This window comes from Euwallacea similis, chromosome 29 (genome assembly GCF_039881205.1).
Source record: "Euwallacea similis isolate ESF13 chromosome 29, ESF131.1, whole genome shotgun sequence".
Lineage (NCBI taxonomy): Eukaryota > Metazoa > Arthropoda > Insecta > Coleoptera > Curculionidae > Euwallacea > Euwallacea similis.
This window is the reverse complement of record NC_089637.1, coordinates 1,431,788-1,457,367: the sequence shown is the minus strand read 5'-3', so window position 1 is coordinate 1,457,367 and position 25,580 is coordinate 1,431,788. Positions and strand designations below refer to the sequence as shown.

The following is a 25,580-nucleotide window of genomic DNA, read 5'->3' as shown; positions in this document are numbered from 1 at the left end:
TTCTGAGTTTTTAGCGTTGATATTGTCAAGGGTGGTTATTTTTATGTTTTAATGAATTTTAATAATAAATGATTTAATTAATTATTAATTTTAGTTTATTATATATACCATATATAGTTATGTGTCTCTTTTCAGTTTGTCTAGTTATGTCTCGTATAAATCAACGTAGCACTGTAGTCGAGTTACACAAGAAGGGAATGAAGACGGCCTACGTTATTCGTATATTTAATTGGTATCAAAAAATAAACGGTCTACTAGGTGGTCAAACATTACAAAGGGACTGAAGGGACTGCTGATCGTCCTCGTAGCGGTCGTCCAGGTACCCCCATAACTCCTGAGAACATCCTAAAGGTCCGAAATCGGGTACATCAAAATTCCAAACAGGAGATGTAGAATCAAGGTGTAAAATGGCGAAAGAACTCTCTATCAGCCGAGAAACCGTCCACAACATTGTCAAAAAGAAGCTGAAACTGCGAAATTTAAAAATTGCTAACGTTCATTTTCTCAAGAAAATAATGAAGTGTTCAGTGAATTCTCGTCGAATGCTACATCGGATCAGTGATGGAAGACTGGATAAGTTGTTCTTCGCCGACAAGAAGATTTTCAAAGTTGAACCAATCTACATCAGCCAAAATCGTCGCCAGCTACTACTAAAGGGCAAACAGAAGACTGCCACTGCAAACAGAATAGGTTACAGCCATTTTTCAGCCTCGGTGATGGTCTAGGCTGGCACATGAACCACTGGGAAGACGCCGTAGGTCTTTATCGAGTGGAACTTCAAAGTCAATGCTACTAGTTACCAACAGCGCGTCGTCTGAGACGTACTGGAGCCGTGGGCAGCACAGCATTTCAGTCAAGTAGGGATTCATGCTTGAACAAGATTGGACGTCGACACATCCGGCCTAATCCATTATAGCCGTCTGAGAAGAATTGTTTTCTGATTTTTGGGGGCAAGAACGATTGGTCACCAAACTCTCCGGATCCTAATCCGTTGGGCTACTTAGTATGATCTATAATCAGCAAACAATCCTGGGAAGTAGATACACTGTTGTCGATGTGCTCAAAGCGATTTTTTTACGCGCCTGGGACGAGATTACGATGGAAATGTGTGCAATTATCGTTGCAAATTTTTTGAAAACGTCTGCACAAATGTATTAATGCCGAAGGAGGCAATTTGGTATACATATTTTTTATGTTCAATTATTGATATCGATTTAATAAACGGTATTGTTCGTTAATTATGTAAATTTATTAGTTTATACAGTATTTTGACACTCGCGCACTGCACATTTTGAATATTTAATTAAAAAAAAACGTCAAAATCGGCCAAGACATAAAGATTTTAAAAAAGTGGGAAATCCTTAACTCAGACACACTGTATATCAATATATAAATATAATTATATACAGTGTGTCCACGGATAGACTTCGCTATACTTGTAAAGATTTTTATTTTCAATTTTTTGAAAGTCATGCTTCATAATTTCTTTTGCTTGTATAAATACGATTTACATTGACAAACTTTGATTCTGACGTATAGGGTGCGCAAAAAGAGTAAAAACGTATCAAATCAATTTTTTTAAGCATCAAAATGAAAGAACGTAGAAGAAGAAATCAAAAAGTCGAATAAAGTTTTTCGATAGATTTGTGGCTCCGCTTTATTTGTAATTTCAGCCTAAATTCAAGAATAGAAACTTATGACACTTACATACATCGTTTTGAGAAATAATCATCGCAACCAGTCAGAAGTTTATATTTGGAATAATATAAGGGATATGTAATTTTTAAGTGGTTCGAACGTGAATTTACTTGAATCGCATGACAAAAACAAAAATTAAATAGGAACGCATAGGTGAATATTATTGCAAATTATAAAATAGTAAACAATCATACGCAGATGTTCTTTCCAGTAATAATTGAACAAGTTCCAATTCAGATTTTAATTTGCTAATGACCACAAAAATTTCTCCTACTCACCTCTTGAAAAGTTTCCATTTCTTGCAATATTCGTTTCTGCAAAGCTGAACAAGATGCACAAATCGCTAATTTTTGCATAGGAGGGCACCCACCAAAACGCTTATAAAGATATTCATACACTTCTAGCGGTATTTCGACAAAAAGGTGATCTAGAACTAGTTCTTTTTCTGGATCAAAGGCGCCATGACGACAAAGGAAATCTGAGTTGTCGATAGGCCCCGGTTCAACGCAATAATAAAATCTAGAAAACACATTTAGGCAGTTAATATTTGGCACATTTGGCCCAATGTATTATGACCAGAGTTGTCAATACTTTAAAGAAATGAATACTTTTAAGTAACTAGATCTTTATATTTGTCAGCATAATTTGCAGATATTACTTAATAATATAGAGTTGGAAAGCTACTAGGTCTATGTACCAAAAAGCAAGACAAGTTTAAAAAGAAGCCATTAATTTCATCTACCAATCCCTCTAACCTAATTATTTTAAAATTTTATTCCAAAATAAAATAAATTTACGTCTGAGTAGATAGTTTGCATATTAGTTAATACGTAATATATTAAACACTTAAAGCAAGACTGTGAACGTATCCACATCTATATGTTCGACTTGTTCATTTAGAGACACGCTAAGCCATAAATTTATTTGTCACATAAAACCTTAAATCACGAACTTATTACAGAAATAACAATTATTTTTTAAAAATATTAATACATTTTTTGATTGTAAGCAAAATAGCGTAAACTCGCTAGAAACTTTCTTAACGCATTCGAACTTACTGGCTTGAATGGGTTAAGAACAAGAAACACAATTGCTTTCTTGATGTACAGCTTGTGTTTGAGTCGAAATTTCTACATTTGTATATTAAGAGTTATTTTCATCACTCGTTAGGTAATATATGACATGGTGTCTCAAAATTTTATGCTCGGGATTTCAGGAATCATTAGGAATGGACATTTTAAGCTGGGTTGTTTTTACAAATATTGGTTTTATCTTTTTTCGTCCATGAGTTACAAAGTGAAAACCTTAAAAAAAAAAAATTTCTTTAATTTTCGACTTTTCAAAGCGTGTAAAACCAAGTTTCTACGATACATATAATTTTTATAACATTTGTAATACATTTATTTATGATTAAAAAAAATTTAATATTTTTTTAAACTTTGCCCCCCTCTAACTCAAAAATGAAGGAAACTAGGATCTATAATTATACAGGGTGGTCATTTAGTGCGGTCTCGGAAGATTACGGCTAAATAATTTAATATTTTGAATTTCTTTTTTTTTGCGTTGTATAGAACTCGATTATGGGTACATTCTAAAATTGTTTTCGTTTTATACAGGGTGTTCTAAATAAGTGAAAAATATCAAAGTTATGTTTTTTTAAATAGAGCTAAAAGTTTAGTTTCTAAAACGATATTAATATATGGGGTGTTCTATTTAAAAAAACATAACTTTGATATTTTTCACTTATTTAGAACACCCTGTATAAAACGAAAACAATTTTAGAATGTACCCATAATCGAGTTCTATACAACGCAAAAAAAAAGAAATTCAAAATATTAAATTGTTTAGCCGTAATCTTTCGAGACCGCACTAAACGACCACCCTGTATAAGCAATCCACTTTAAAATGTTCCCTTCTAACTATTCTGGAAATCCTCATCATAAAACCTAGGGCAATCATTATCAAACAACTTTAAGATGTGCTTTAAGTGTTAATTAATTTTTGAGGATAACGTAACAATATATACTTACTTATTTATCCATTGCTTAGAAATATGAACCCTTTTATAATCCCCGCCTTTGCTTTCGATCTCTTCGGCCATTGTTGTAACTTTATGCCTTACACCATCTCCACTAGATTGTACTTTCCTAACAGAAAATTTACATTTGTGAGTAATATTCTAGATTTGTGAAAAATCACACACCGCTTATATGCTTTAATAATGGTATAATTTTTAAAAAATCCCTTATTTTCAAAAGAAAATAAACATTAAAATTAACATTTTTTAATTTATAACGAATGAGCGATATGGTCCTACAACAACCGAAAAAAGTAATCCTTGAAACAGGCAAGGAATTCTTTTCACTGGGGTGTGTATACTATATTTCCATTGACTATTAACACGTCTCTTTAATGTATACAAAATCAAATAAATAGATACAAATTAAAACTATTTTTGCATTGCACTTTTTAACATGTTTCAATGTGATGGTCTTGGTTTCATGACTTGACGTTTCTATTGTCAAGAATGTTCATCATTTTTTCTTTCTAAATGCGGCTCTGAGTGCTTACGTAGAAGTGTACATCGTAATAAAAAACAACACATAAATAACATAATAGTAACAAAATCAATTATTTCTTTTACTTTCACACACAAGTAGGGATAATTTTATTCTTTTATATTCATTGTATGTACCTACTTCTGCGTAAACGTTAAGGATTTTGAACTTAAACTATTATTCACAGACAATGGTTTTTGTATTCAATACAATACAAAGTTGCCTTAAAATCCTCACACATCTTACTAGTGTTACATTTAGAAGACAAAAGATGATTATGATTCTTGATAAACGAAACATCCGAGAATGAAACTAAGATCAATCAAGATTTTGTTTATCACTTTCTTATTTTTGACGCACAATACTGTTAAGCATTTTCCTTGTTTATTGATTTTATGGCATGATTTGTCAATTTTGCACCTGCCCGATAAGACCGGATTCACCCATATTAAAGTTTTTGAGGAATAAATATTACCCAAGATGCTTACCTGTAGCATAACACATACGCCTCACAATTTTGTACTCTTTCGGCGGACACTTTGCTCACAAATTGGTCATCAAATTTATACCACTGTCCGTTGTTAAGACTGTAACATGTATAATGCCCACCTCCAGCTGTGCCATGATGGCAAATAACTGAATACAGGTCATATTTCGACACCTGAAAGAACAAATGCTTAATTATAACGTCGGTTTACTATTGAGGTTTGTGTTTGGCTATTTGGTTTAACTACAACTTTGTCTGCAATAAGCATTCTCTGTTTAGGTGGATTTATTCCTTTTGGTTATTCGCTCTAGATATAATTCTGTTAACTCAGATGCCAAGAATAATGTAGGTAAACTGCGGATTCCATTCTGCTATATTTCAACTCATTTATAATAGATAGAAATCTTTACTTAAACTCTTCTTTTATAATGGAAAATAGTTTTTTTTAAATATTATTATTGATTATCATGTGTTGCAGATGTTCCTTCTTAAGCAATACTTTTGAATATACTGAAATACTACATCTTTATATAGTATATACTGTTCTTGTATTTTAAATATATTTAAACGAGCGTTCAGCAAAAAAATGACATCAAGAAGGCTGTGAAATTGTGATATTATACAGCAAAGCATTGACATTTTATTTAAACTTTCTAGATAATAAAAATGACCTTACAGACTCATCGTCTGCTAACACTATACAAAATAATTCCATCCATTACTGCCAATAAAATTGATCCTTATTTGCAAGAACATGTATTGACCGAAGAACAAAAGAGATATTGAAAGAGAATGGAATATTAACATATTTGACAACAATGAAAAATGTTCAGGTAAAGAAGCAAACATCCATGTCGCTCATGTTGATTATAAGGTAGCATTCGACGTGATTCCTCTATGGTTGCCTTCGTTTCATACGCCATGATGAAATGAAACACTAAAATATACTAAAGATGTTGTAGACATAGAAACAATTAATATCATCTCAGGAATATTTCGACTTAACTGCGCTGTCATTTTGTATCTCATTAAATTCGCGTCCAAGACGGATATAAAGTGAAATTTGGAACATCGTTATATACAATAAATCATTTCATGTATATAGATGAAATTAAATTCTATGAATCAGCTGAGATTCAAGAAAACTGTTGAAAACGGTGGGTAAAATATCATCGGATATATCAAAAGAATTTGGTATGGATAAATGTAAGAACATGTTTATCCAAAAAGGTAAATGGGTACACCAGGATATCAAGGAAACCTTCTCAGATTAAATGCTCCTTCCAATGTACATATGTGAGATATATAAATATTTAGGATTAAAGCAAAATGTTAAATTAGATAACACAATACTCAAACAAGACAATATCAGGATGTATGTGAGCCGCTTGAATGCATTCTTTCATAATGAAGATCATCTGCTCCATAAAGCTATATGTACTTCAGATAACAACTGTACATCACTAACTTTAACTAAAATGGAATATATAGCGCTAGAAAATAGGGTACATTTAAAGTAAACAATAGGAGATAGCTGGATGGAAGGTACTATAAGATCGTGAACCAAGACGAAATAGGACATACAAATTTCTGCAGAATGAGAAATTATATCCCGAAACAGAGGATTTTATTTTTGCAATGAAAGAACTGCAAAAATATATGTATAATAAAGGATCTCAATTTCAAGGATGAGTAATGTAGAAAATGTTATTATTCTCAGAAACCATAGGCCATATAACATTTGGTTGGAAATTTTTGATAAGTGGCGCCTATACCAACAGTCATATTTCAGTAGCAAAAGTCATCTATCAAGCATTAACATTTTCCGACCATTCTTTCATCAACTCCATTCCGACAATTATCTATGACATCCATACATACTTATTGATGTTATAGATAAAACGCGGCATTATTATAAAGAATACTATTAAAATTTTACCATTTTAGGGCGAATCAATGACAATTATAAAAAAGTACTGGTGAACCCGAAATTACATTTTAATATTCATATGCAGTGGTGTTGCTGTTCCTAATCTGGTATCTCTTACCTTAGATGTATTATTGGCGTGTAGATATGGCCACATATCTAGTCCTTTTAGGGGAAAACTAACAGTAGATGAAATTTTACTACTGTACATTAATTCATGTCTAAACCTCTTTAAATGTATGCAGAGGACTTCAGGTAATTGCAGAACCTAGAAATAAGCCACTTACTCTAAATGAATTTCATTCATTGAGATTTTCCAATTACCTTGCTAAATTTAATCCCATTTCTCAACTTATTGCACTTTTCACAGCTATACATGTTGTCACCTTTTAACTCATCAGTACTAAAAAATGCTGATAAACAGTCATGTAATGTAACAACCGGACCATACCACCAAGACCTAAAATTGTCACGCTTTAATCACAAGAATATAAGATGCCTCACAATGAACGTTGAATTTGAATTCTTAGAACTCCTGCTGTTTTTAAGATAGTAAACTGTTTGGTGAGTGCTGTATTGTCTGCCTGTCCGATTTTGTTTCTTTTTGATTTACTATTTGAGTTGAGTTTGGAGGTATCATCATGCAGTTTTACATATTTTTATTCTCTTTGCCAAAACAGTTTATTTAGCAACCTCTGATTTCTTTAAATGGAGAAACGAAGTTTTTAGTAAATTAGATGCAATGTTGTCTTTAACTGTTTTGAACTATAAATTGAATCACCAACTTAAGATGCTAATAATTTATTAATGCATATTCAAATTCAATGTATTATATAGGATACCCTTCATACGCGTACACTTAAAGTATTTTTAATGAATGATGCTATCAATAGGAGAATTAGACATACTCACTTCAACCAAGCTAATATCCAAGATATCCATCCATCTTGAACAGGAACAACCATGTCCGAACAAGTAGCGCTGGGAGAAACCGTTCTGCCTATTTAAAAAAGATTTTGCCTATTACTATGCAGTTCTGTTATCATAATATGTAGAGATATGAATACAAATCAGTCCTCCCCTCTAACATCTGCTGAGTGCTGGGTAATACGAGGCATGCTACCCAGCAGCTCTAAGAGACCGACAGTTCAGTAGGGTGGCCAAAGGGTGACATGTTGAATGTTCAGATCGCAACAGAGTACTAATACCTACCGAACCCAAAATTATTCACCGACATTCTGTTAGTTCCTGTGATTTTCAATTTGATTTAATTGATATGACTAACCTGAACTTTGAAACTTAGAGATAAGACGTGTTTCGACTTCAAACTCACCATGTAAAAGCACCAAGTGATCTCTAGATGGAATGGGCAACGATAGATCCTGGAACGTTTCTACGCGGCTCGACACTCGGTCACAAGTCAGGCACTGGACAGAACTTAGTAGTTTTCCGTCAAATATATCTGATATTACTGATCGATGTTTCATTTGCTTCTTTGAAGGGTTTTGATTCAGACTAGGTTGAGAATCTGTTAAAGAAAAATGTACATGGAATAATACTGTTCCCATAGGAGACAATTACATTGATAAAAATGTTAGGTTTTTTGCGTTTTTTTCGCTTATTTAATGTTAGTATTGAATTTGACAGGTGTCAAAATTTCAAGAAATCAAATTCAATTTTTAATATTTTAGAAATAAACACTTGAGCAACAACTGCAAGAATATTATAACATTATCCATTGAACATTTTAATCGGGAAAGAAGAAGATTACTATATTGGTTAGTGTGTGAAAAGTTTACTTTGCACACTCATAGTTTAAGACTCACTCATTAAGATTACGTAAAGCAGGCGCATGCATATACGTGATGTGTTGTTGGTAGAGTTGTTCTGTTTATTTTCATCAGTCGTAGGAAAAATATTTTGTTCTAAAAATTGCCTCAAAGAAGCGATAGGCAACTCGAGAAGCTGTGAGAAGGAGCAGCCATGTGAGCCATTGCAAATCTCTCCGAAATCGGAGTTTACACCCTTCACAGTGCATCCAAGAAAAGGTTGCAACATGTCAATATAAATTTTACATTTAGATGACTACCTTTTCTTATTTTGCCGATGGAGTAATTGGGTGTTGCAATATTTTCAATGTTATAATATCATTTTCAATATTTTTTTAGTATATAATTATATTAGACACACTGAATATGGTTTAAGCAGATTTTGCTGCACTCACCAATAATGCACTGACTGGATACACGAGGCCTTTGCCGTCTCCCGGGACTCTGACACCTGCTAAGTCTCCGTTTGCTAGTTAGACTTCCTCCAACAGTTGACTTTAACCCACATTGCACGTCTCCCACTTGATGCGCCTCAGAGTCGTCACTTAGTGAAGATCTTTCACTGACTCCGGAGTCGCAAGTTTCATATTCGCCTTCTGACGAATCGTAATTTAAAGTTGTGGATTGAGAATCTTCCATGGCAAGGCTGAAAATATAACGGTAATTTAATAGTAATTGGAGAAAACTTCGGCTAAATGCGACAATACGGCAAACTTTATGTACCTGTCCACGATCCACAATAAGATTTAGAAATGAATCGAACGACTATACAGCAATATACAGGGTGTCCCAAAAACACATCGACAAACTTTGCGGGGTACTGAGGAACATCAATACAAATTTTTTTTTTTAATAAACATGTGCCTACAAATGTAATGTAATAATAGTAATAATGTAATACACCAATAAGGAAGATCTTTTAACAAGAATAATGGCCAGTTGTACACATCTAGAAGCTATTCCCAAAATATTCCATAGGGTCCACGAACCAATAAACCGACGGTGCAATCTTTTTATTGACTCAAATGGTCAACATTTTGAACAATTATTGTAACCCATCGTTTATTTATCAATAAAACAAAGTCCAGCATGAACAAAAAGTGATTATAACGACCAAAACCATACTTCTTTTTTCCTGCCCAAACGGCTCATAACGGGCATATATTTATGAAAGAAAAAAAATTGTATTGATGTCCCCCACCACCCTTTAAGTTTGTCGGTATATTTTTGAGATACCCAGTATATAGTAGAAAGAGATTAATATTTACAATTGAGACGGAACATTTTCGCCATTTCGTGCTGTAAATGTAACGCCTACAAATGATATTTTTCTACTCTCCTACTATAATGTACTATTTGCGGCATACTTGACTGAATGTAGATTTCTGTTAGGTGAACCGACAGATTTTATCACATATCATTAGTTTAAATGTAACCTGTGAGATATGTATGAAGAGCAACCAATAATAGTTCGAATTTTTATCGGTTGGAAATTTTATTAGTTGTAGGCAGGTCAATAAAAACAAATTTAAAATGTCAATCAATTTTAATATAGTTTCATTAAATAAATAGTTATATATATTATTATAAGTAGTTTAATTAAATAGTTTCAAGGAAATGTTGGATAAGTATTGAATATTGATTTTTTCTTTATTATTTTAACTATTTGTCACAGCAAAAATACAGTACAACTTGGGTGGATCCACCTCTGTTATACAGTATACTACTCCTTTACGCCATGTACAGGATGGACAAGATAAAGGATGCACTGTATGGCAATTTTTGGAACTATAAAATAGATATTGAGACAGTTATAGTAGAAAAAAGTTGCACCATGTAGAGTTCATATACATACGAGACCTAACAACTACATACTGGAATAAGCAGTTGTTTTTTTAAATAAATCTCCTAGGATGAGATTTTTAGTAAATTTATTTTGTTGAGGTGGAAATATATGATTATTGACGTTTTAAAAATCATTCTGAATCATTTTTGTCTGAGAAGTATAAATAGTTTTTGGAGCAGCATATTTAACTAAATACCTTTGTGGAAAAAGGCTTACAACTAAATATTGGAAAAAGTAATAATTTTAAATTATAAGTATTAATTTATAGGATGTAACGTCTCCTGTAGCCTTTATATTATAACTGCCTATAATCTCAGGTTTTGAGTCCACAATATTTTTACATAAATCAGCAGTAAAATTAGTCCACACTTCTTGCAACTATCGCGTAATTACGGTAAATTTCGCTGAGGATTCTTAGTTGCTGCTTCATTTTATGATAAATCGCCTCAATTGGGTTACAACCTGGGTAGCTGAAAGGATTTGATAAAACTTTAACATTACTTTCGCAAATTTTGTTTTTTATATATTTGGCAGAATGAGAAGAAACCACGTCTTACTGAAACTAAAGTAGCCTGATGGATACAATTTTTCTGCACTGGTAAGCAACACATTTTGAAAAATGTTTTGGTACTTTTTATTGAGCCTTCTATGAAATGTAATTATTCCAAGTCTTTGGGCGACATACAATCTCACACCATAATGCCTTTTTGAAATGTCATTATTCTTTTAAAGCGGTGCTTATGGAATGTTTCAGTTTTGTTTCTATTGAAGAAAGAAAACCTTAATCTGCCTAAAAGCAATAATATTGATAAGGCGGCCCGCCAAATGTATATGCGGGGTCAGCGTTTTCAGTGTTCCTTTTTCTTTTTTAATAGGCAGTCTGTAATATATCGTGTTGTAATCAGGTGCTCCCTTTTCTTTTCCTCACCCACTGAAGCAACCCTCAATAGTTTCAAATAATACGTTTACGAAAATCTTTAACATAAACATCAAATTTGCTTTCGTCGCTATATATGACTTTACTTCAATCATTTTTTGTTCACAATACTTTTGACTTGGCCCAAGTGTAACGGTTCTTTATTTGAGTAGTCGTTAATAATGGTTTTTCTTTGGCCTACAAGTAAATTAGTATAAAATTTGCTAGAAAATTAATATCAATCCTACTGTATAAAAGCTCAAACCATCTTTGCGGATATATTTTCGACAGCATTCTCTGGAACCGTTCATACCAGTTCCATTGTTCTACCTTACACTCACTTTCTCCTACCAGACTTACATACAATTTTGGTCAATTGTCTTCAGCTTCTATCAAATACAACTTTTGAATGACCTGAACTCTTTCCACGAACATTAATATTTGCTATTTTTCCATACAGTTTAATTACATTAAAAACAGTAGTCATTGCTAAAGACAATTCCCAACTTCCTCGCGCATAGTTTTACCTCTATAGCAGTTATTAATTATAATTTCTTTTAGTTTTGAGAAGTAGGTTTTTGACGAACCATTATTATGATTAAACTTACGAATAATTATTTTTCACTTGACTTATTGACGACCAAACTCGGTTTTTGTTATTAGCAATGTTGCTATCATTGTTGTTTATTAATCGATTTTCATTTATTTCATAGCCAAAACACAGATAAAAACAACACTTGTTTTATTGTTCCAATATTTAGTTGTCAACTTTTTCCACCGAGGTATTTATTTAAATATGCTGCTCAAAGATATATTTGTCGGAATAGCCTTTGATGTGTTTTCCATTTTCGAGGAAAGGTATCTTTTTAAAAGTCAAAGAATGAAAAGACAGACTAGCGAATTCACTACCCCACGACCGCTCTTCTGCTCGTCAATCTATTAACTACCAGTTCTTTGTCCCTGTTGTCTTAACTTTCTCAGTTCTGGTGAGTCCTTCAGAACCGTGGGAAAAGTACCTGCTAGTCCCTATTACAAAGGAGCCAATATTTTAGTGTCACCCAAATAATTAGCACACATGGCCACTTAAGAGCGTCGTGGTATTAGTGACCTCGCTCGACAATGCTTTTTCTTAAGAAGGCTGTCAGCCTGCCCTTCATCTTATTGTCTCTTCTAATATTACATTTACAGAACTTAAAAACTAATAAATCTCCGACATATTTATAATTTTCAAACAAAAATGAGTTAGCACTGTTTTTAAAACGTCAATAATTATATATCTTCACTTTAACAAAATAAATTTATGAAAAATCTCAGTCTAGAAAATGTATTAAAAAAAAAAAATGCTTTTTTAACATATTTGTTTTGCACGAGGTGGCGTCTTTTCAACAGATTTATGGGATATCGGTAAAACAGTAATTAATAGATGAAACCTGATTGCACACCCTCGGGTAACTTTTAACAGAAACTTTCTGGTATCGTTATTTCATGGCTAATTAAATTTTTTATTGATATATGGGATATTTTTTAATTTTTTAAAATTTGGATATGTAACTAAAAAGATACTGTCTCAAATGTAGTATCGGAAACTACATATTTTCATAAATTATTTCTGGAACTTAGAGCTGTACATCTAATGGAGATATCCAGAGTCATTCTGAAAAAACAATAAACGCGATCGACGTAACAATATATTTAACACACTATTAGCTAGATTGTGAAAACTATTGGTATTCTTGATAATTGCAACAAATAACAAACTTACCTAAAACTGTCGACGTCGCTTAGATTTGCAACTTCAGGGGCAACGGGTTGCTTCAATTCTTCATGTAGTTGATCCATGAAATTTCGCAAAAACTCTTGTGTATCATGTTGATGATAACCTCGGAACATAGCATGCACATTCCGGATTCCATATAAAATGCCTAAATACATAGTATATATCATTAATACAATCTAATATAAAACGTTCGTCTTTAGTATTCGTGTATGTAGAACGTGTATTTTTTGGTAACACCACATTAAATATTATATATCTGAAAATAATAAATATACAGGGTTGCCCGTTCTAAACAAACGACTCAATAGCGACCAAACTAGACCAAGTTACTACAGATATCAATCTGAACAAAAAAGTTATGTTGTATAGTATGACTTGGGCTACTTTTGAAAAATGATAAGCATTATACATTGTTATAATCAAACATACAATACAATACAATGTGACTCACTTAAAAGGCTGGTTCTTTAGCAAGATCTATAAGCAAAAGTTTAGAAGTCAAGACTTGCAGAAGAATCACATACTAGAATAACTGAGGTATGTTCATATGTTATTCATAATAACTGAGAAAAAATTGTTGAATGTGTTACAAATAAAAATTAGTTTTATCAAAGTGTTATTTCGTTGCGAGTTAATTTCTTAAATAGATGCTATTAAAATTAAATAAAAAAATGCTTCGTTAAAATATGATCGACAGCTTTCGAGATAACTTTTTTAATGGGCAAATTCAAAATGTATATGAGACATCGTTACAGATAAATATACTGCACCCTTAATTAACAAAAATACACTTTTATTTTTTTGAACGTCGTTGTATCAGTTGCGATCAGAAAATAATAGTAGAGTGCATCTTAAAAGTAAACACCCTAGATGTCAATTCTTTAAAAAAATTTTGTTTTTACAATATGAAATAATAATGTTGAGTAAGTTAAAACTAAAGTTGGATTGGAAACAATATAAATTTATTAACTCTACCAAAAAAAAAAACTCTCCAATATACATACCAGAGGGGGTCACGTATCCCTGTGAGTTGTTTTTAACCCACATGTCCTTTATTAATGTTTGGTACGTCCTACTTATACCAGGTTTCCTACCTTCCGAAAAAATGTGAACTACGTTGGCACAGTCAATAAAATATCTAAAAATAGAAAACCAATCATTCGTGCGTATTTTTATAAGTTTTTTTCTTGAAAAAATGTATTAATTCATATTATAATCCTAAACAATACAAGAGAGAATTATGCAGAATGTTCCTTTTATTTTTTCATATTCTTAAACGATTGTAAAATCTTTATTTCTTGATATAGAAGTGTCATACATACATAAATAAATAAAACGTCGTTGACTTGGATTAAAGCACGATTAGAATTAAATTTAAAAAATCCAGATTCGTATTAAAAAAAGTTGATGATGGTTGTCGAAAAACGAAACTCCGGACATTAAATTTGTCATCATTGACTGTGCTGTAGGGCGCAAAAATTGCTTTAATAAGGTGTCAATCATTATTTTCAATGAACTCATCAAATAAATAAAGAAAAAACTAACGACATTTTTATAAAAATACTACCTTTTTCGAATATTATCGGAACTAGTTGTAATTTACCACATTTCTAAAAGACGTTTTAGTAAACTCAAATTACTTAACTTTGCTTAAATTTAATAAAACTCACAACCATTCAAATACCTAACCACCATGCTTAAACTCGAAAAACGATCATTTATATGTTTGTAGGCACATTGACGAATTTTTTAATTAATCTTAGGAAGTCTAATCAGGAAGGTCACTCAGTCACAGAAAGATCACAAACTCAGACAGTAATACTGCTTTAGAATAGTTATTTTATATTTGCAATTGGACAACATTTTGAAGCATTCGAGGTGCGATTGTCGTAAGTCGTTTGACTGTTTTTGAAAGAGTGTTTTAGAAGCGCATTCCCAGTTTAAGTAAGCTCACCTAGTTAAAGGTTCGGTGCTACTAAGAGCCTGCAAAGCTGAATTCATGTAGCAGGTATTTCCTGGAATAGATAAACCATCATTATTCGTAATATTAAAAAAATCATAAATTATTACAATACTATCATACAGATTGTTAAAAGTTATTTAATCAAACAAGGTATTAATGGAGGCGATTAATAATCGAAACCCTTTAATGCCTAAATCAAGCAAGCGCGTTAATAAAGTTGATATTATTAGTGGCCCATTAATAATCAAATTAGTTACGATATTTTTCTGCCAACTGCCGGTATTGATCATGGCTCTTGGAGAAAATCGAATTTTGGATTTACCGTAAACAAAATAATTCATAATTCCAATTTAAAAGAAGATTATCAGTGACATATGAACGCAATTAACTGTTCATGGAAGTACTGCTAAAAGTATGCAATGGCAGTTATAGGACCATTACTTGAAGCAGAAAGACAGATGTCAACTATAAGTGAGTAAGAATCAAGTAAGCCATATTTGCTGTTGTACATTCGACTGCCAATAATAAAATCCTGCATTACAGTAAAACAATTGAAAAATAGTGTTAAAGTAGATCATTAATGATAAATTTTGTATACATTAAATGAATGCCTAGTCAGTTAACAGAAATAGTTATTTAACGACTAAATGTATTAACGATTAATAACCAATATACAGGGTGTCTTTTTAAAAACTGTTCACCCAAAATTCTTTAAAACTATGGCAGTATAAAAAATTCCCAAAAACACATGAATCTTTATTTTTTTGGGACTACCTTTTTACCTCTAGATGAATGTGTTGCTATCCACCCTCTCATCCCTACATACTTCAACTTAAAAAAATTAAATGGTAATACCCGTCTTAAGATACATCAATGGATAGCTATAATCTTCCAGAAAACAATTCTGTGCGCATTTCTGCTTTTTGGATGTTTTTTTTAAATCACTCTTTAAAGTTGTCATATCTTACCAATTTGTTTAATTTGATTTAAGTAAACTAAATTTAAAAAATTGGACGTAAGGTTCAAGTAGTGAAGTTTTATTAATTATTCGCGCAAACGTTCTAATTAAGCACCATTCTGCGCTGAACAGTAATAGAAACGAGACTCAAATTGCTCGAACACGCTTTGAAATGTTTCTGGTGCAATTCTTCTACATTTCTAAATTATTCGTTGCCGTAAATCGCCAATATCCAGAGGTTGTGTCTTGTAAACAACAGATTTAACGTGATCCCAAAGAAAGAAATCTTAACTTGTTAAATCTGACAAACGTGGAGGTCACTTTATTATCCCACGCCTATCAATGCAATGATTAGCAAATATAACATTCAGCTTTTCCGCCCATTTAAAGTATAATGAGGAGAAACTTCATCATGTTGAAAAAATAATTCTTTTTCGTCCAACATGTGGTTTTCTTTGTTATCATGCTGATTTTCTATTTCTTCAGTTATTAATTGATCTATAATTTCCAGAATTATTCAAATAAACTTCACAAATGAGTGTCTTATTTATGAAAATAGGCCCTACAAGGTTGTGCATTCAATTTTTGAAAAACCTGTATACCTATACGTATATTGATATGAGGATTTTCATCGCTCTACTATCGTACATTGTGCTTGTTAACAGAACCGTTTAAAAAGAAAGAACACTCATAGCTGAAACAAATATTTTTTTATGAAATTTGGGTTTTGATTAATCATGTTTGTCATCCGCTCATTTTTCGATCAAAATCATCTTCGTTTAGCTCTTGAACATAATGGATTTTATAGGGATGAAACTCATAAAGCTTAGTCAACTTGGGTACAGATGAATAAGAAACACCAGTTGCTTTAGGCATTTGTCGCAAAGAAGTGATGGAACTTAAGGCAAATTGACTTAATATTTCAAGTTGTGCCATTTCATCTGCGACTTTATAGGCTGAGCTTTTCTTGTTTTCAGCTGACTTAGTAGCTTCAAACTTATGCACAAGTGATCTAATGGAACTGTGATTCACATGTTTGTTTGGACGTCTATGATTGAAAACTTTGGCTGTAGCGCGTGTACATTTATCATTAGCTCCATAAATGAAAATAATTTCTACTGTTTCGGCAATTGAATACATCATTTTTACGAAGAATTGTTAATAAACGAAAGTAAATTTATTTAATTTAAAACTAATAGCAGTTAACCATTGAACAAAAATACTATGCCGATAAGAAATAAACTTTTTGTTTCATGTTTATTTAATTTTTTTACCGTTTGATTTCGACTCAAACTCAATCCAATTAAAAAAATTAAGCAAAATTCAATTGTACAATTCCGTCACTTAATATTAAGATCTAACAGCTTTAAAGAGTGATTTAAAGAAAACACTTTCAAAAAGCGGAAATGCACTCAAAAAGATTTGCAGGAAGATTTTAGCTATCCATTGATATATCACAAAAGGGGTGTTACCATTTAATTTTTTTAAGTTGAGGTGAATGGGAGTGAGAGGATGAGTAGCAACACATTCATTTATGGGTAAAAAAGTAGCTCTAAAAAAATAAAGATTTATGTGCTTTTGGAAATTTTTTATACTGCACTAGTTTTTGAGATTTTTTGGGTGGACAATTTTTAACAAATCACCCTGTATTTTAACGCCTCAGCGTAGCGAATGCGTTAATTAAAGTTAAAATTTTATATGAATATTGTATTAGTTAGGACATTTTTCCGTCGACTGCATTGCGAAAAAACCGCAAAGCAATACAATTTTAAACATTTCAATTTTCGGATTTCAAAAGTCACTCTACTTACTATTTGAGCTTCCTTCCGAGATCGAAAACTCCTAATGTCAAAAATGAAAACCTTCATTACATGACTTATACTGAACACGTGACAAGCATATAACGTGCTGTGATAGGTTGGACGCCAACACTTAAGTATCAAATTTGCAAAACCATGAATTAATGCGTAATGTGTTAAAAGAATGGGTTAATACTTAGTCGACGCAAATAGTACATTAAGCCACAAGTTTTTTATAAGGCAGAACGTTGTTGCACGAATCTAAGTTTGCAAAATGATAAGCGAAGCCATGACTTAATTATACATGTGCGACAATTGCCTTATGAAACGTGTATTTTTTCTCTCATTATAAAAGTTTCCACAACTTCGCAAGAAATTATTGAAAATACAGTGTAAAATGTCTGTATTGTTAAAGTCTATAACATCCTTGAAAATTTACTGAAAAAGCCAGGTGCACGTTACTTAAAATTTCTGCTGATGACGTATTATTAAGCTGGTTTATTAAATATAGTACATCAATTATTGCCAACACAATAAAATATAAATCACCATAGCAAAACGGTAAGATAGCTTGTAATCAAACAGCGAATAGTGCGGTAAAGAAGTCATAGCCGTTCTGAATTAAACACATCATTCGAAACTTAAAAACTAATTGTAGTAGAAAATAACTCTTCTATTCAATTATCTTTATTGATTTCTTCATTTTATTCAGTCTCATTAATTATTTGCCAATTGTATGAAATTCTCTTAGGTTGGAAGAACTGGGAGCTTAACGTGCTTTAAAATCCTCGTTATACTATTAATTTTTTCCTATTCTCTCAAAGTATACTCAATTTCGTTGAGGTATTTATAGTCCGCTGTGTCCGTTTTGTGTCTACAGCTGAAGAATCTTGGAGCACGTTCACGGTTTTCCCGGATATCTGGCATGCAGTTGTGTGCAACAGTTTCAGGCCAAAGATGATATAAATAAATAATATACAGGGTGTTACAGAATGTTGTGAGGAAAATTTAAGGACAGATCGTACATCTACAAATATAAAAAAAACACTCATATAAACATGGATCTGGAAATGCACCGTTTTCATGATACGGGGTGTTTTAACTTTTCCGCCTTTAATAGAGTTAATTTTATATTTATCGAAAATCCGTTGAGATATTGAGATGAGTTTTGGTACTTGCAAATGTATCGTTAAAGGTCACATTTACGCGTACAAAATTGTTTTCTAAACCACTTACATCAGTGGCGTTCATGCCGGTAAGTCTTTATGTTTAGTGAGAAAAACTGTACGCCACCGGTTTTTGAAAAAAATTAATGTCGTTATTTGATTTTCATAGGAAAATGGGTGTCAATGAAACACAGCACTAGATATCAATACAAGCTAGAGCGTTTTTATTTTCATATATATATGAAAAGCAAGGGCAGCGTCCCTCTTTAAACTAACTGACTTACACACATCTTCTATATGGGGCATGTACGTCCTATTTCACATTTTATTTATTTTATCTAGTCATCAATATTCTTAATGGGTCCAGACGTTTGCTTTAATTGATACCTGATATTATTTATTCCTTTTGGATCTAGACTGGCGGGATACATAAATCTAATAGTCGTTTTCTTAAAGCCAGGCTAATTCTGCTTAAAAAGTGTCTCTTGTACTTTTTCATTGCGACGCCCCGTTTTCGAAATAGAAATTAATAAATTAATAATTAATAAATCCTCGGAATTATTTATTTTTATTTTATTATTTTATTTGTATCTACTAATTTTTCAAAAAATAGCTTATTAAGTTTTAAGTTTAAATCAAATGCTGAAAATGGAAATGACGTTTACAAAAAATATCAACTAGATTACTATTTTTTAATTACAATTCTGAAAACAGCTTATTGTACTGATTAATAAAATAATTATTATTTCGAAAACGGTGCATCACAACGAAAAAGTACAAGAGGCAGTTTTTAAGTAGAATTAATCTGGCTTTAAGAAAACGGTATTAATTTTTGCAAAAACTAATGGCGTACAGTTTTTCTTGCTAAACATAAAGATTTACCGGCACGAATGTCACTGATGTAAGTACTTTAGAAAACAATTTGACTATTAAAGGTCACATTTACATGTACCAAAAGTCATCTCCATATCTCAACGGGTTTTCGATAATTGTAAAATTAACTCTATTAAAGGCGGAAAAGTCAAGACACCTCGTATTATGAAAACGGAGCATTGTTGGACTTTTATTTATATAAGCTTTTTTTCATATTTGTAGATGTACAATCAGTCCTGAAATATTCTTCACAACATTCTGTAATACCTGGTATACAATACCACGAAAATTAGCAAAATCATACGTAGTAACATGAACCCCATTAAATGTGCTTCCAAAATAAACAACTTAAAAATTGATTAAAAATAAACTATAAAAAAGTAAATATTTTGCCCTTTTCAAATGTCTACATTCTCAGGATGGTATTTTTTTTTGAGAAAATATTGATTATTTGGTGATGAGTGAGTAGTGGAGTGAATTCTATCTTGTTAAAATGCCGAAACGTATTCAAGTAGAAACACATTAATGTGTTATAAAATTACATAAAAAAAAAATCACCTGATACTGCTTCATTATTATCAATCGGAAAGACAACTATTAACAATATTATTAAAAAATGTCAAATGATTTACAAAGAGTTTAGAAGACAAGCACGTTTCAAAAAAGCCGAGACAAACTACTACTAATTGTGTAGATAACCTGATAAAAAGGAGAATAATCGCAGATCCAAAAAATTATGTTATGGTAATAGCTCGGGAATTACAGAAAGAAAATCTTGCAAACATCAGCCGCAGCAATATTTCTTGTTGATTGAAGGAAGAGGAACTTGTTGGGCGAGTAGGTACTAAAAAGCCACTGATTAGTGCAAAAAATAAGAAGGCAAGATTGGAGTTTACAAAAGAACACCAGCACTGGGATATAGAAGATTGGAAAAAAGTACTTTAGTCCGACGACACAAAAAGTTTGTTTGGAAATGATGGAAGACGTTACATACGACGACCAAAAGAAGTTAAATATTATTCTAGGTATCAAATAACGAGTGTTAAATATGGCAGCAGTAACATTATGCTTTGGGGTATGTTTTCGTGGCAAGGTGTCTGGATTATTATTAAAATTCACGGTAATTTGAACGCTATCATGAATAAAGATATTTTTATAAAATACATGTTTCCTTTTCCCCTCCAAAATATGACGCGAGGACGGATTTTTCAGCAGGATAAAGATCTGAAACATCAGCCTTGACTAGTACAAAATTGATTTAATACTAATAAATTACATGGCCTACAGTGACCAAGTCAGTCTCCTGACTTCAACTTGATTGAGCATTAATGGCGGAAGCTAAAACTGAATATGGAAACTATAAATTGCTCTAATAAGGATGATTTTTGAGATAAAATGCAAGAAGACGTTAGAGGAGAAATAATACAAAAGTTAATTGAGTATATGATACATCGGTGTGCCTCAATAATCAATTCAAAAGGAATGACTACAAAGTACTGAATAAATATAGTAGGTTTGCAGTTTTTTAAATTCATTGTAAAATATATTCTAATGTGTATTTATTGTTTGAATTTATTTAGCCCGACACTTTTGAATAGGGCAAAATGTTTATTTTTTTTATACTTTGTTTTGATGATTTTCAGTAAATTTCTAAGTTGTTTATTTTGGAACCACATTTAACGGGGTTCATGTTGCTACACATTATTTTCCCAATTTTTGTGTTATTATGTTATTTATTTATAAAATTATTTTTGGCCCGAAATCTTTGCACGCTACTATATATCCAATGCATTCAGCATTGAGGTAAAATTATTCAGGGCCGTTTTTACTGAATGCTCGTACGGTGAAACAAGTGCTTTATAAATTTAAATTTAGAAAGAATGAAACAGTAGCTTTTCTTGCTAAAAAATTCATCAGAATTGTTACAAATACTCTCCATTACAAAGTTTAGTTTTACTTTAATTATTTTGGGACAAATTATGTCCAAACAGCGATGTCACTCAGTGCTATTAGACATTTTCGAAAATGGATAAAATTTATCGTAGTATAAATTTGTTTTTACAAAATTGTGGTGGCAACTGGAAATCAATATTTGCTATTTATGTTATACAGGACGTTCCAAAAAATTTGTGCCAAACTTAACAAGGTTATATTTGCATTGTGGTGAAGGATCTTTGCATAGAATCATCTAGTCAAAAATGAACCGTTTAGGCTTCAAAGTGATTTTTGTTTTAAAAACGTAATGTTAGCTCGTTGATAACAAAATACTTTGATATTTAATTCATTTTTATTAAAAGATAACCTACAAAAAATTATAATAAATCTTTTGAATAAAAACGACTCTGAAGCTCATTTTTGACTAGGGGTTTCTGTACAAAAATTGTTCACTGCAACGTTCTCTATAACCTCTAAGATTGGTAAACTTTTTTAGAGCACCCTGTACGAAAAAAATCCAAATAATAAGTGCAAATAATAAGTGATTAGTGTATATTTTAATAGTTTCTGCAGTTTGCGAAATAACCACAAAAAATGAGTAATTTGTCCCACCCCAAACAAAGTCGAAATTCATATTAAATCGGTCCTATACCAATTCATGATTCTGAACATTTCTTAAGTTACTTACCAATATTTTGTAAGCCAACCAGCCCTCCACTACGCACTGGTGTATTAACATAATCACCGAAGTCTCCAATATCGCTAGAGTCAGAGGCTTCCGCGTCGGTATTCATCACAACATTCAATCCAACGCTATTCTCGAAAATCGTACCTGCAACGATAAAGTGAAAGGGTTCATTTACTTTGTTGAGTACCTATCTCAAGCCCTTTTCCAGCTAATTGCAAAAGTACGCAAGGAAACAGGGCAATACTTAATTTGTGAACATAATTTTCAAGTATATTCAAATCATCATAAAACCACATGGAAAGTAATTCAAAATTCAATTAGAAAAATCGTACACACAGCCGTATTTTGTTAAATTTAATTATTTAAGGTTTGACACAAAAGTTATTAAAGTACGTACATGTAATTCGACCAAAAGCGTCAGAGATTAATGCACATAGTGGCTTCAATGTAATTGTCCGGTTCGCTGTTTTACTTTTTACATCATATTATGAAATTATTATTTGATAGTGAGAATTTCATTCATGTGTCAAATTGGATATTACAACAATGCAATACCGGTATTAAATTGTTACGTTGAAATAATCACCGGCGAATTACAACAATTGTATAGAGTCTTTGAATAAAAAGAAATCTAAGGGTAGCAAATTGGATTAAATTCCAGTTTCCTTTTTTCCTCATAGCTCCTACAGATTTTGCGATATTACGTGGAAATGTTCTGCACACTAGTCTTTAGAACCTGTACGACTAGGCTTAAAAAATCGTTGTGAGAATCTAAAGAGTGATACTTTTTTTTTGGATCAAGCTCCCTTTTAGCACCCCAAACTTTTTTGTGAAACTTTTACAGCTAAGTTTCGGATACACACACTTCTATAGGCACCGTTATTTTAAAATACTCGTAATATCGTAAAAATACTTATTAACGTGATCCCATATCTCAAAAACTAAAAAATATGTTGTAACTCCGTATGTGTGGGCTTACTCGGCGCATTAAAACGATTCATTTCATTGATGTTATTGCGAAATTTTTTTGTCTATTTTCAATTTTAGGGAATCAATTTAAATCAACTTATTTTTATATTAATTTTTATTAATTTATTAACCATGTATTATAAATAATTATTGTTTAAATACGTTTTTAATCTACCGAATAAAAATAACACTATATAAAATATTAAATTTGATGTTTGAACAATTTTTAAAAGAAAATAAATGTTTTATTTGATTTCATGATCACCTGTCATAGAAGAAGCAGGAAAAATTGAGGCGGTGTAAATTCATCAACTTTTCTGAAATTGTCCAATAATTTGTTTGGGTGTATTGTTTTTGTTATTATCAAAATTATCCAAATGTCGCTCTTTATTTGTTTTACATTGGCACAGGAATGTACTGAATGTGTGGTAGATGTTCTCCTAAAACGATATCCTGTATAGATACTGGAACCTGGTAATTTGAGAAGAGAGTAATTCTTTTTTGAAATTTACGAAAAGAGTTTTTTCTTACAGGTTGATTAAGATATGTACTATTACCAAATGTATGTCAGAGGAAAACAATTATGACATTGATCTATCTGGTTCGTTACTTCAATGTAACGCCTACAGTATTTTACCATATGAATATAATTTTAAGAACTAGAAATTTTAACCAGAAATGAACGATACCTATAATTCTTTCTTTTTTTATAGTCGCAATTACAGTAAAGTCATAAATAGTAACACCATTTGTAATGCTATTGAACAAAATGTCGTACCGAAGGTTTTTAGGGATGAAAAATCAGAATCCGTTTACATTTTTCATGTACATTGTAAAAGGCACTGTCAAGTTAGATAAACTCTCTTTAAAGGGGCATAACTTTTTAATCACCCAGTATAAAATTTATTTATGACCAAATTTGTGTTTTCCTACATGTTTTATAAAAAAAGATATATTGGTACAAGTCCTTATGAACATTACTTCTTAAGATATTTGAAATTTAAAGTTCACTAAATGTCTTGAAAATTAAAAGTACATATTTATTTATATAGTTGCAACGAAAAAAATCAAAAATTCAATTCATCTTTAATTCTTATCACTTTTTTTAAATCTTCATGTTTTTATTTGGCTATACCAATTTTTTGTTATTTATTTTGCTGTACTTTACAAATAAATATATACTTTAAAGTTGTTTGTCAAGACATGCTGCGAACTTTAAACTTCAAATATTTGAAGAAATGCCCGTAGGGACTTTTACAAAACTACCCTTGATGGTTTTAGAATAATAACCTCCGTCGAATATGTCCCGAGAAGTAGATAGGTTATACACCAAATTTCGTTGCAATCCATGTAGCCGTTTTCGACCTATCTCCAAAACTTAACGAAAAAACTGAGACTGAGAGACTGTATCTCTAGGAGACAATTTCGTATATAAGTGTATCACCATGAATCGATATATATATATACAGGGTGTTCCAGATCAAAGTGCAAATATTTTAACCATAGATTCTACTAATGAAATTAATAAATACGTACTTTTTGTTTTTGTCCAAAAGTCTATCGTTTCAGCTCGAAGGCTCTTTGAATATGGGGCCTTATTTGGATAAAATAATTTATTTTGGAAATACCCTTTAACGGATTATTATGAAATTTGGTGTACAAACATTTTTTGATCGTACTAATTAAAAAATAAAAAAATAAAAATTACAGCTTTGGTATAACATAGGTATAAGGGCCGGAGTATGAGTATAGGGGCCCCTATTTATTTAACAGTTAAATGTTTTAATCAAGTGGATACATTACTTCGTTTTACCTCTCATTTAGAACCTTTTTTGTCTCTTGATGATTTTTCGTAGAATGTGTCGCTTTCTCGTAGTAGTTACTTTAATGTATTTATTACATACCTTACTCGAGTTACATTGTATCTGTCTAAAGTTATTTATTTTCATTATTTAAAACAAAATACCATAGAAACGAAGAATGAAATTTTTACACGATAAAAATTGTTCAAAGTGACCACCATGTTGTTCAATACATTGATGAAGACGTATCTCCAAGTGATTTTTTGATTTTTGATTGAAAACGTTCTTGCATTTGGAAGTCATCGATTAGGAAATCGCTGATGGTAGATAATTCTTACTCTATGAGCGTTTTGTCTGCACTCACCATAAATCACATGAATATCAGCATA

At 31.6% G+C, this 25,580-nt stretch overlaps 1 protein-coding gene across 1 annotated transcript in view; it reads right to left on the bottom strand.

Annotated features, from left to right (window-relative positions):
- The window catches only part of Usp20-33 (Ubiquitin specific protease 20/33), a 36,591-nt gene that overhangs the window by 2,167 nt on the left and 8,844 nt on the right, over positions 1-25,580 (bottom strand). The window contains exons 5-16 of the mRNA XM_066403415.1: positions 22,421-22,564; positions 14,993-15,053; positions 14,043-14,176; positions 13,024-13,183; positions 8,895-9,145; positions 8,004-8,198; positions 7,583-7,670; positions 6,995-7,130; positions 6,792-6,938; positions 4,745-4,917; positions 3,729-3,845; positions 1,977-2,217 (exon numbers count right to left, since the gene is read on the bottom strand). Coding sequence (XP_066259512.1) covers positions 1,977-2,217; positions 3,729-3,845; positions 4,745-4,917; positions 6,792-6,938; positions 6,995-7,130; positions 7,583-7,670; positions 8,004-8,198; positions 8,895-9,145; positions 13,024-13,183; positions 14,043-14,176; positions 14,993-15,053; positions 22,421-22,564 — 1,847 coding nt within the window. The remainder of the gene's footprint in view (positions 1-1,976; positions 2,218-3,728; positions 3,846-4,744; positions 4,918-6,791; positions 6,939-6,994; positions 7,131-7,582; positions 7,671-8,003; positions 8,199-8,894; positions 9,146-13,023; positions 13,184-14,042; positions 14,177-14,992; positions 15,054-22,420; positions 22,565-25,580) is intronic.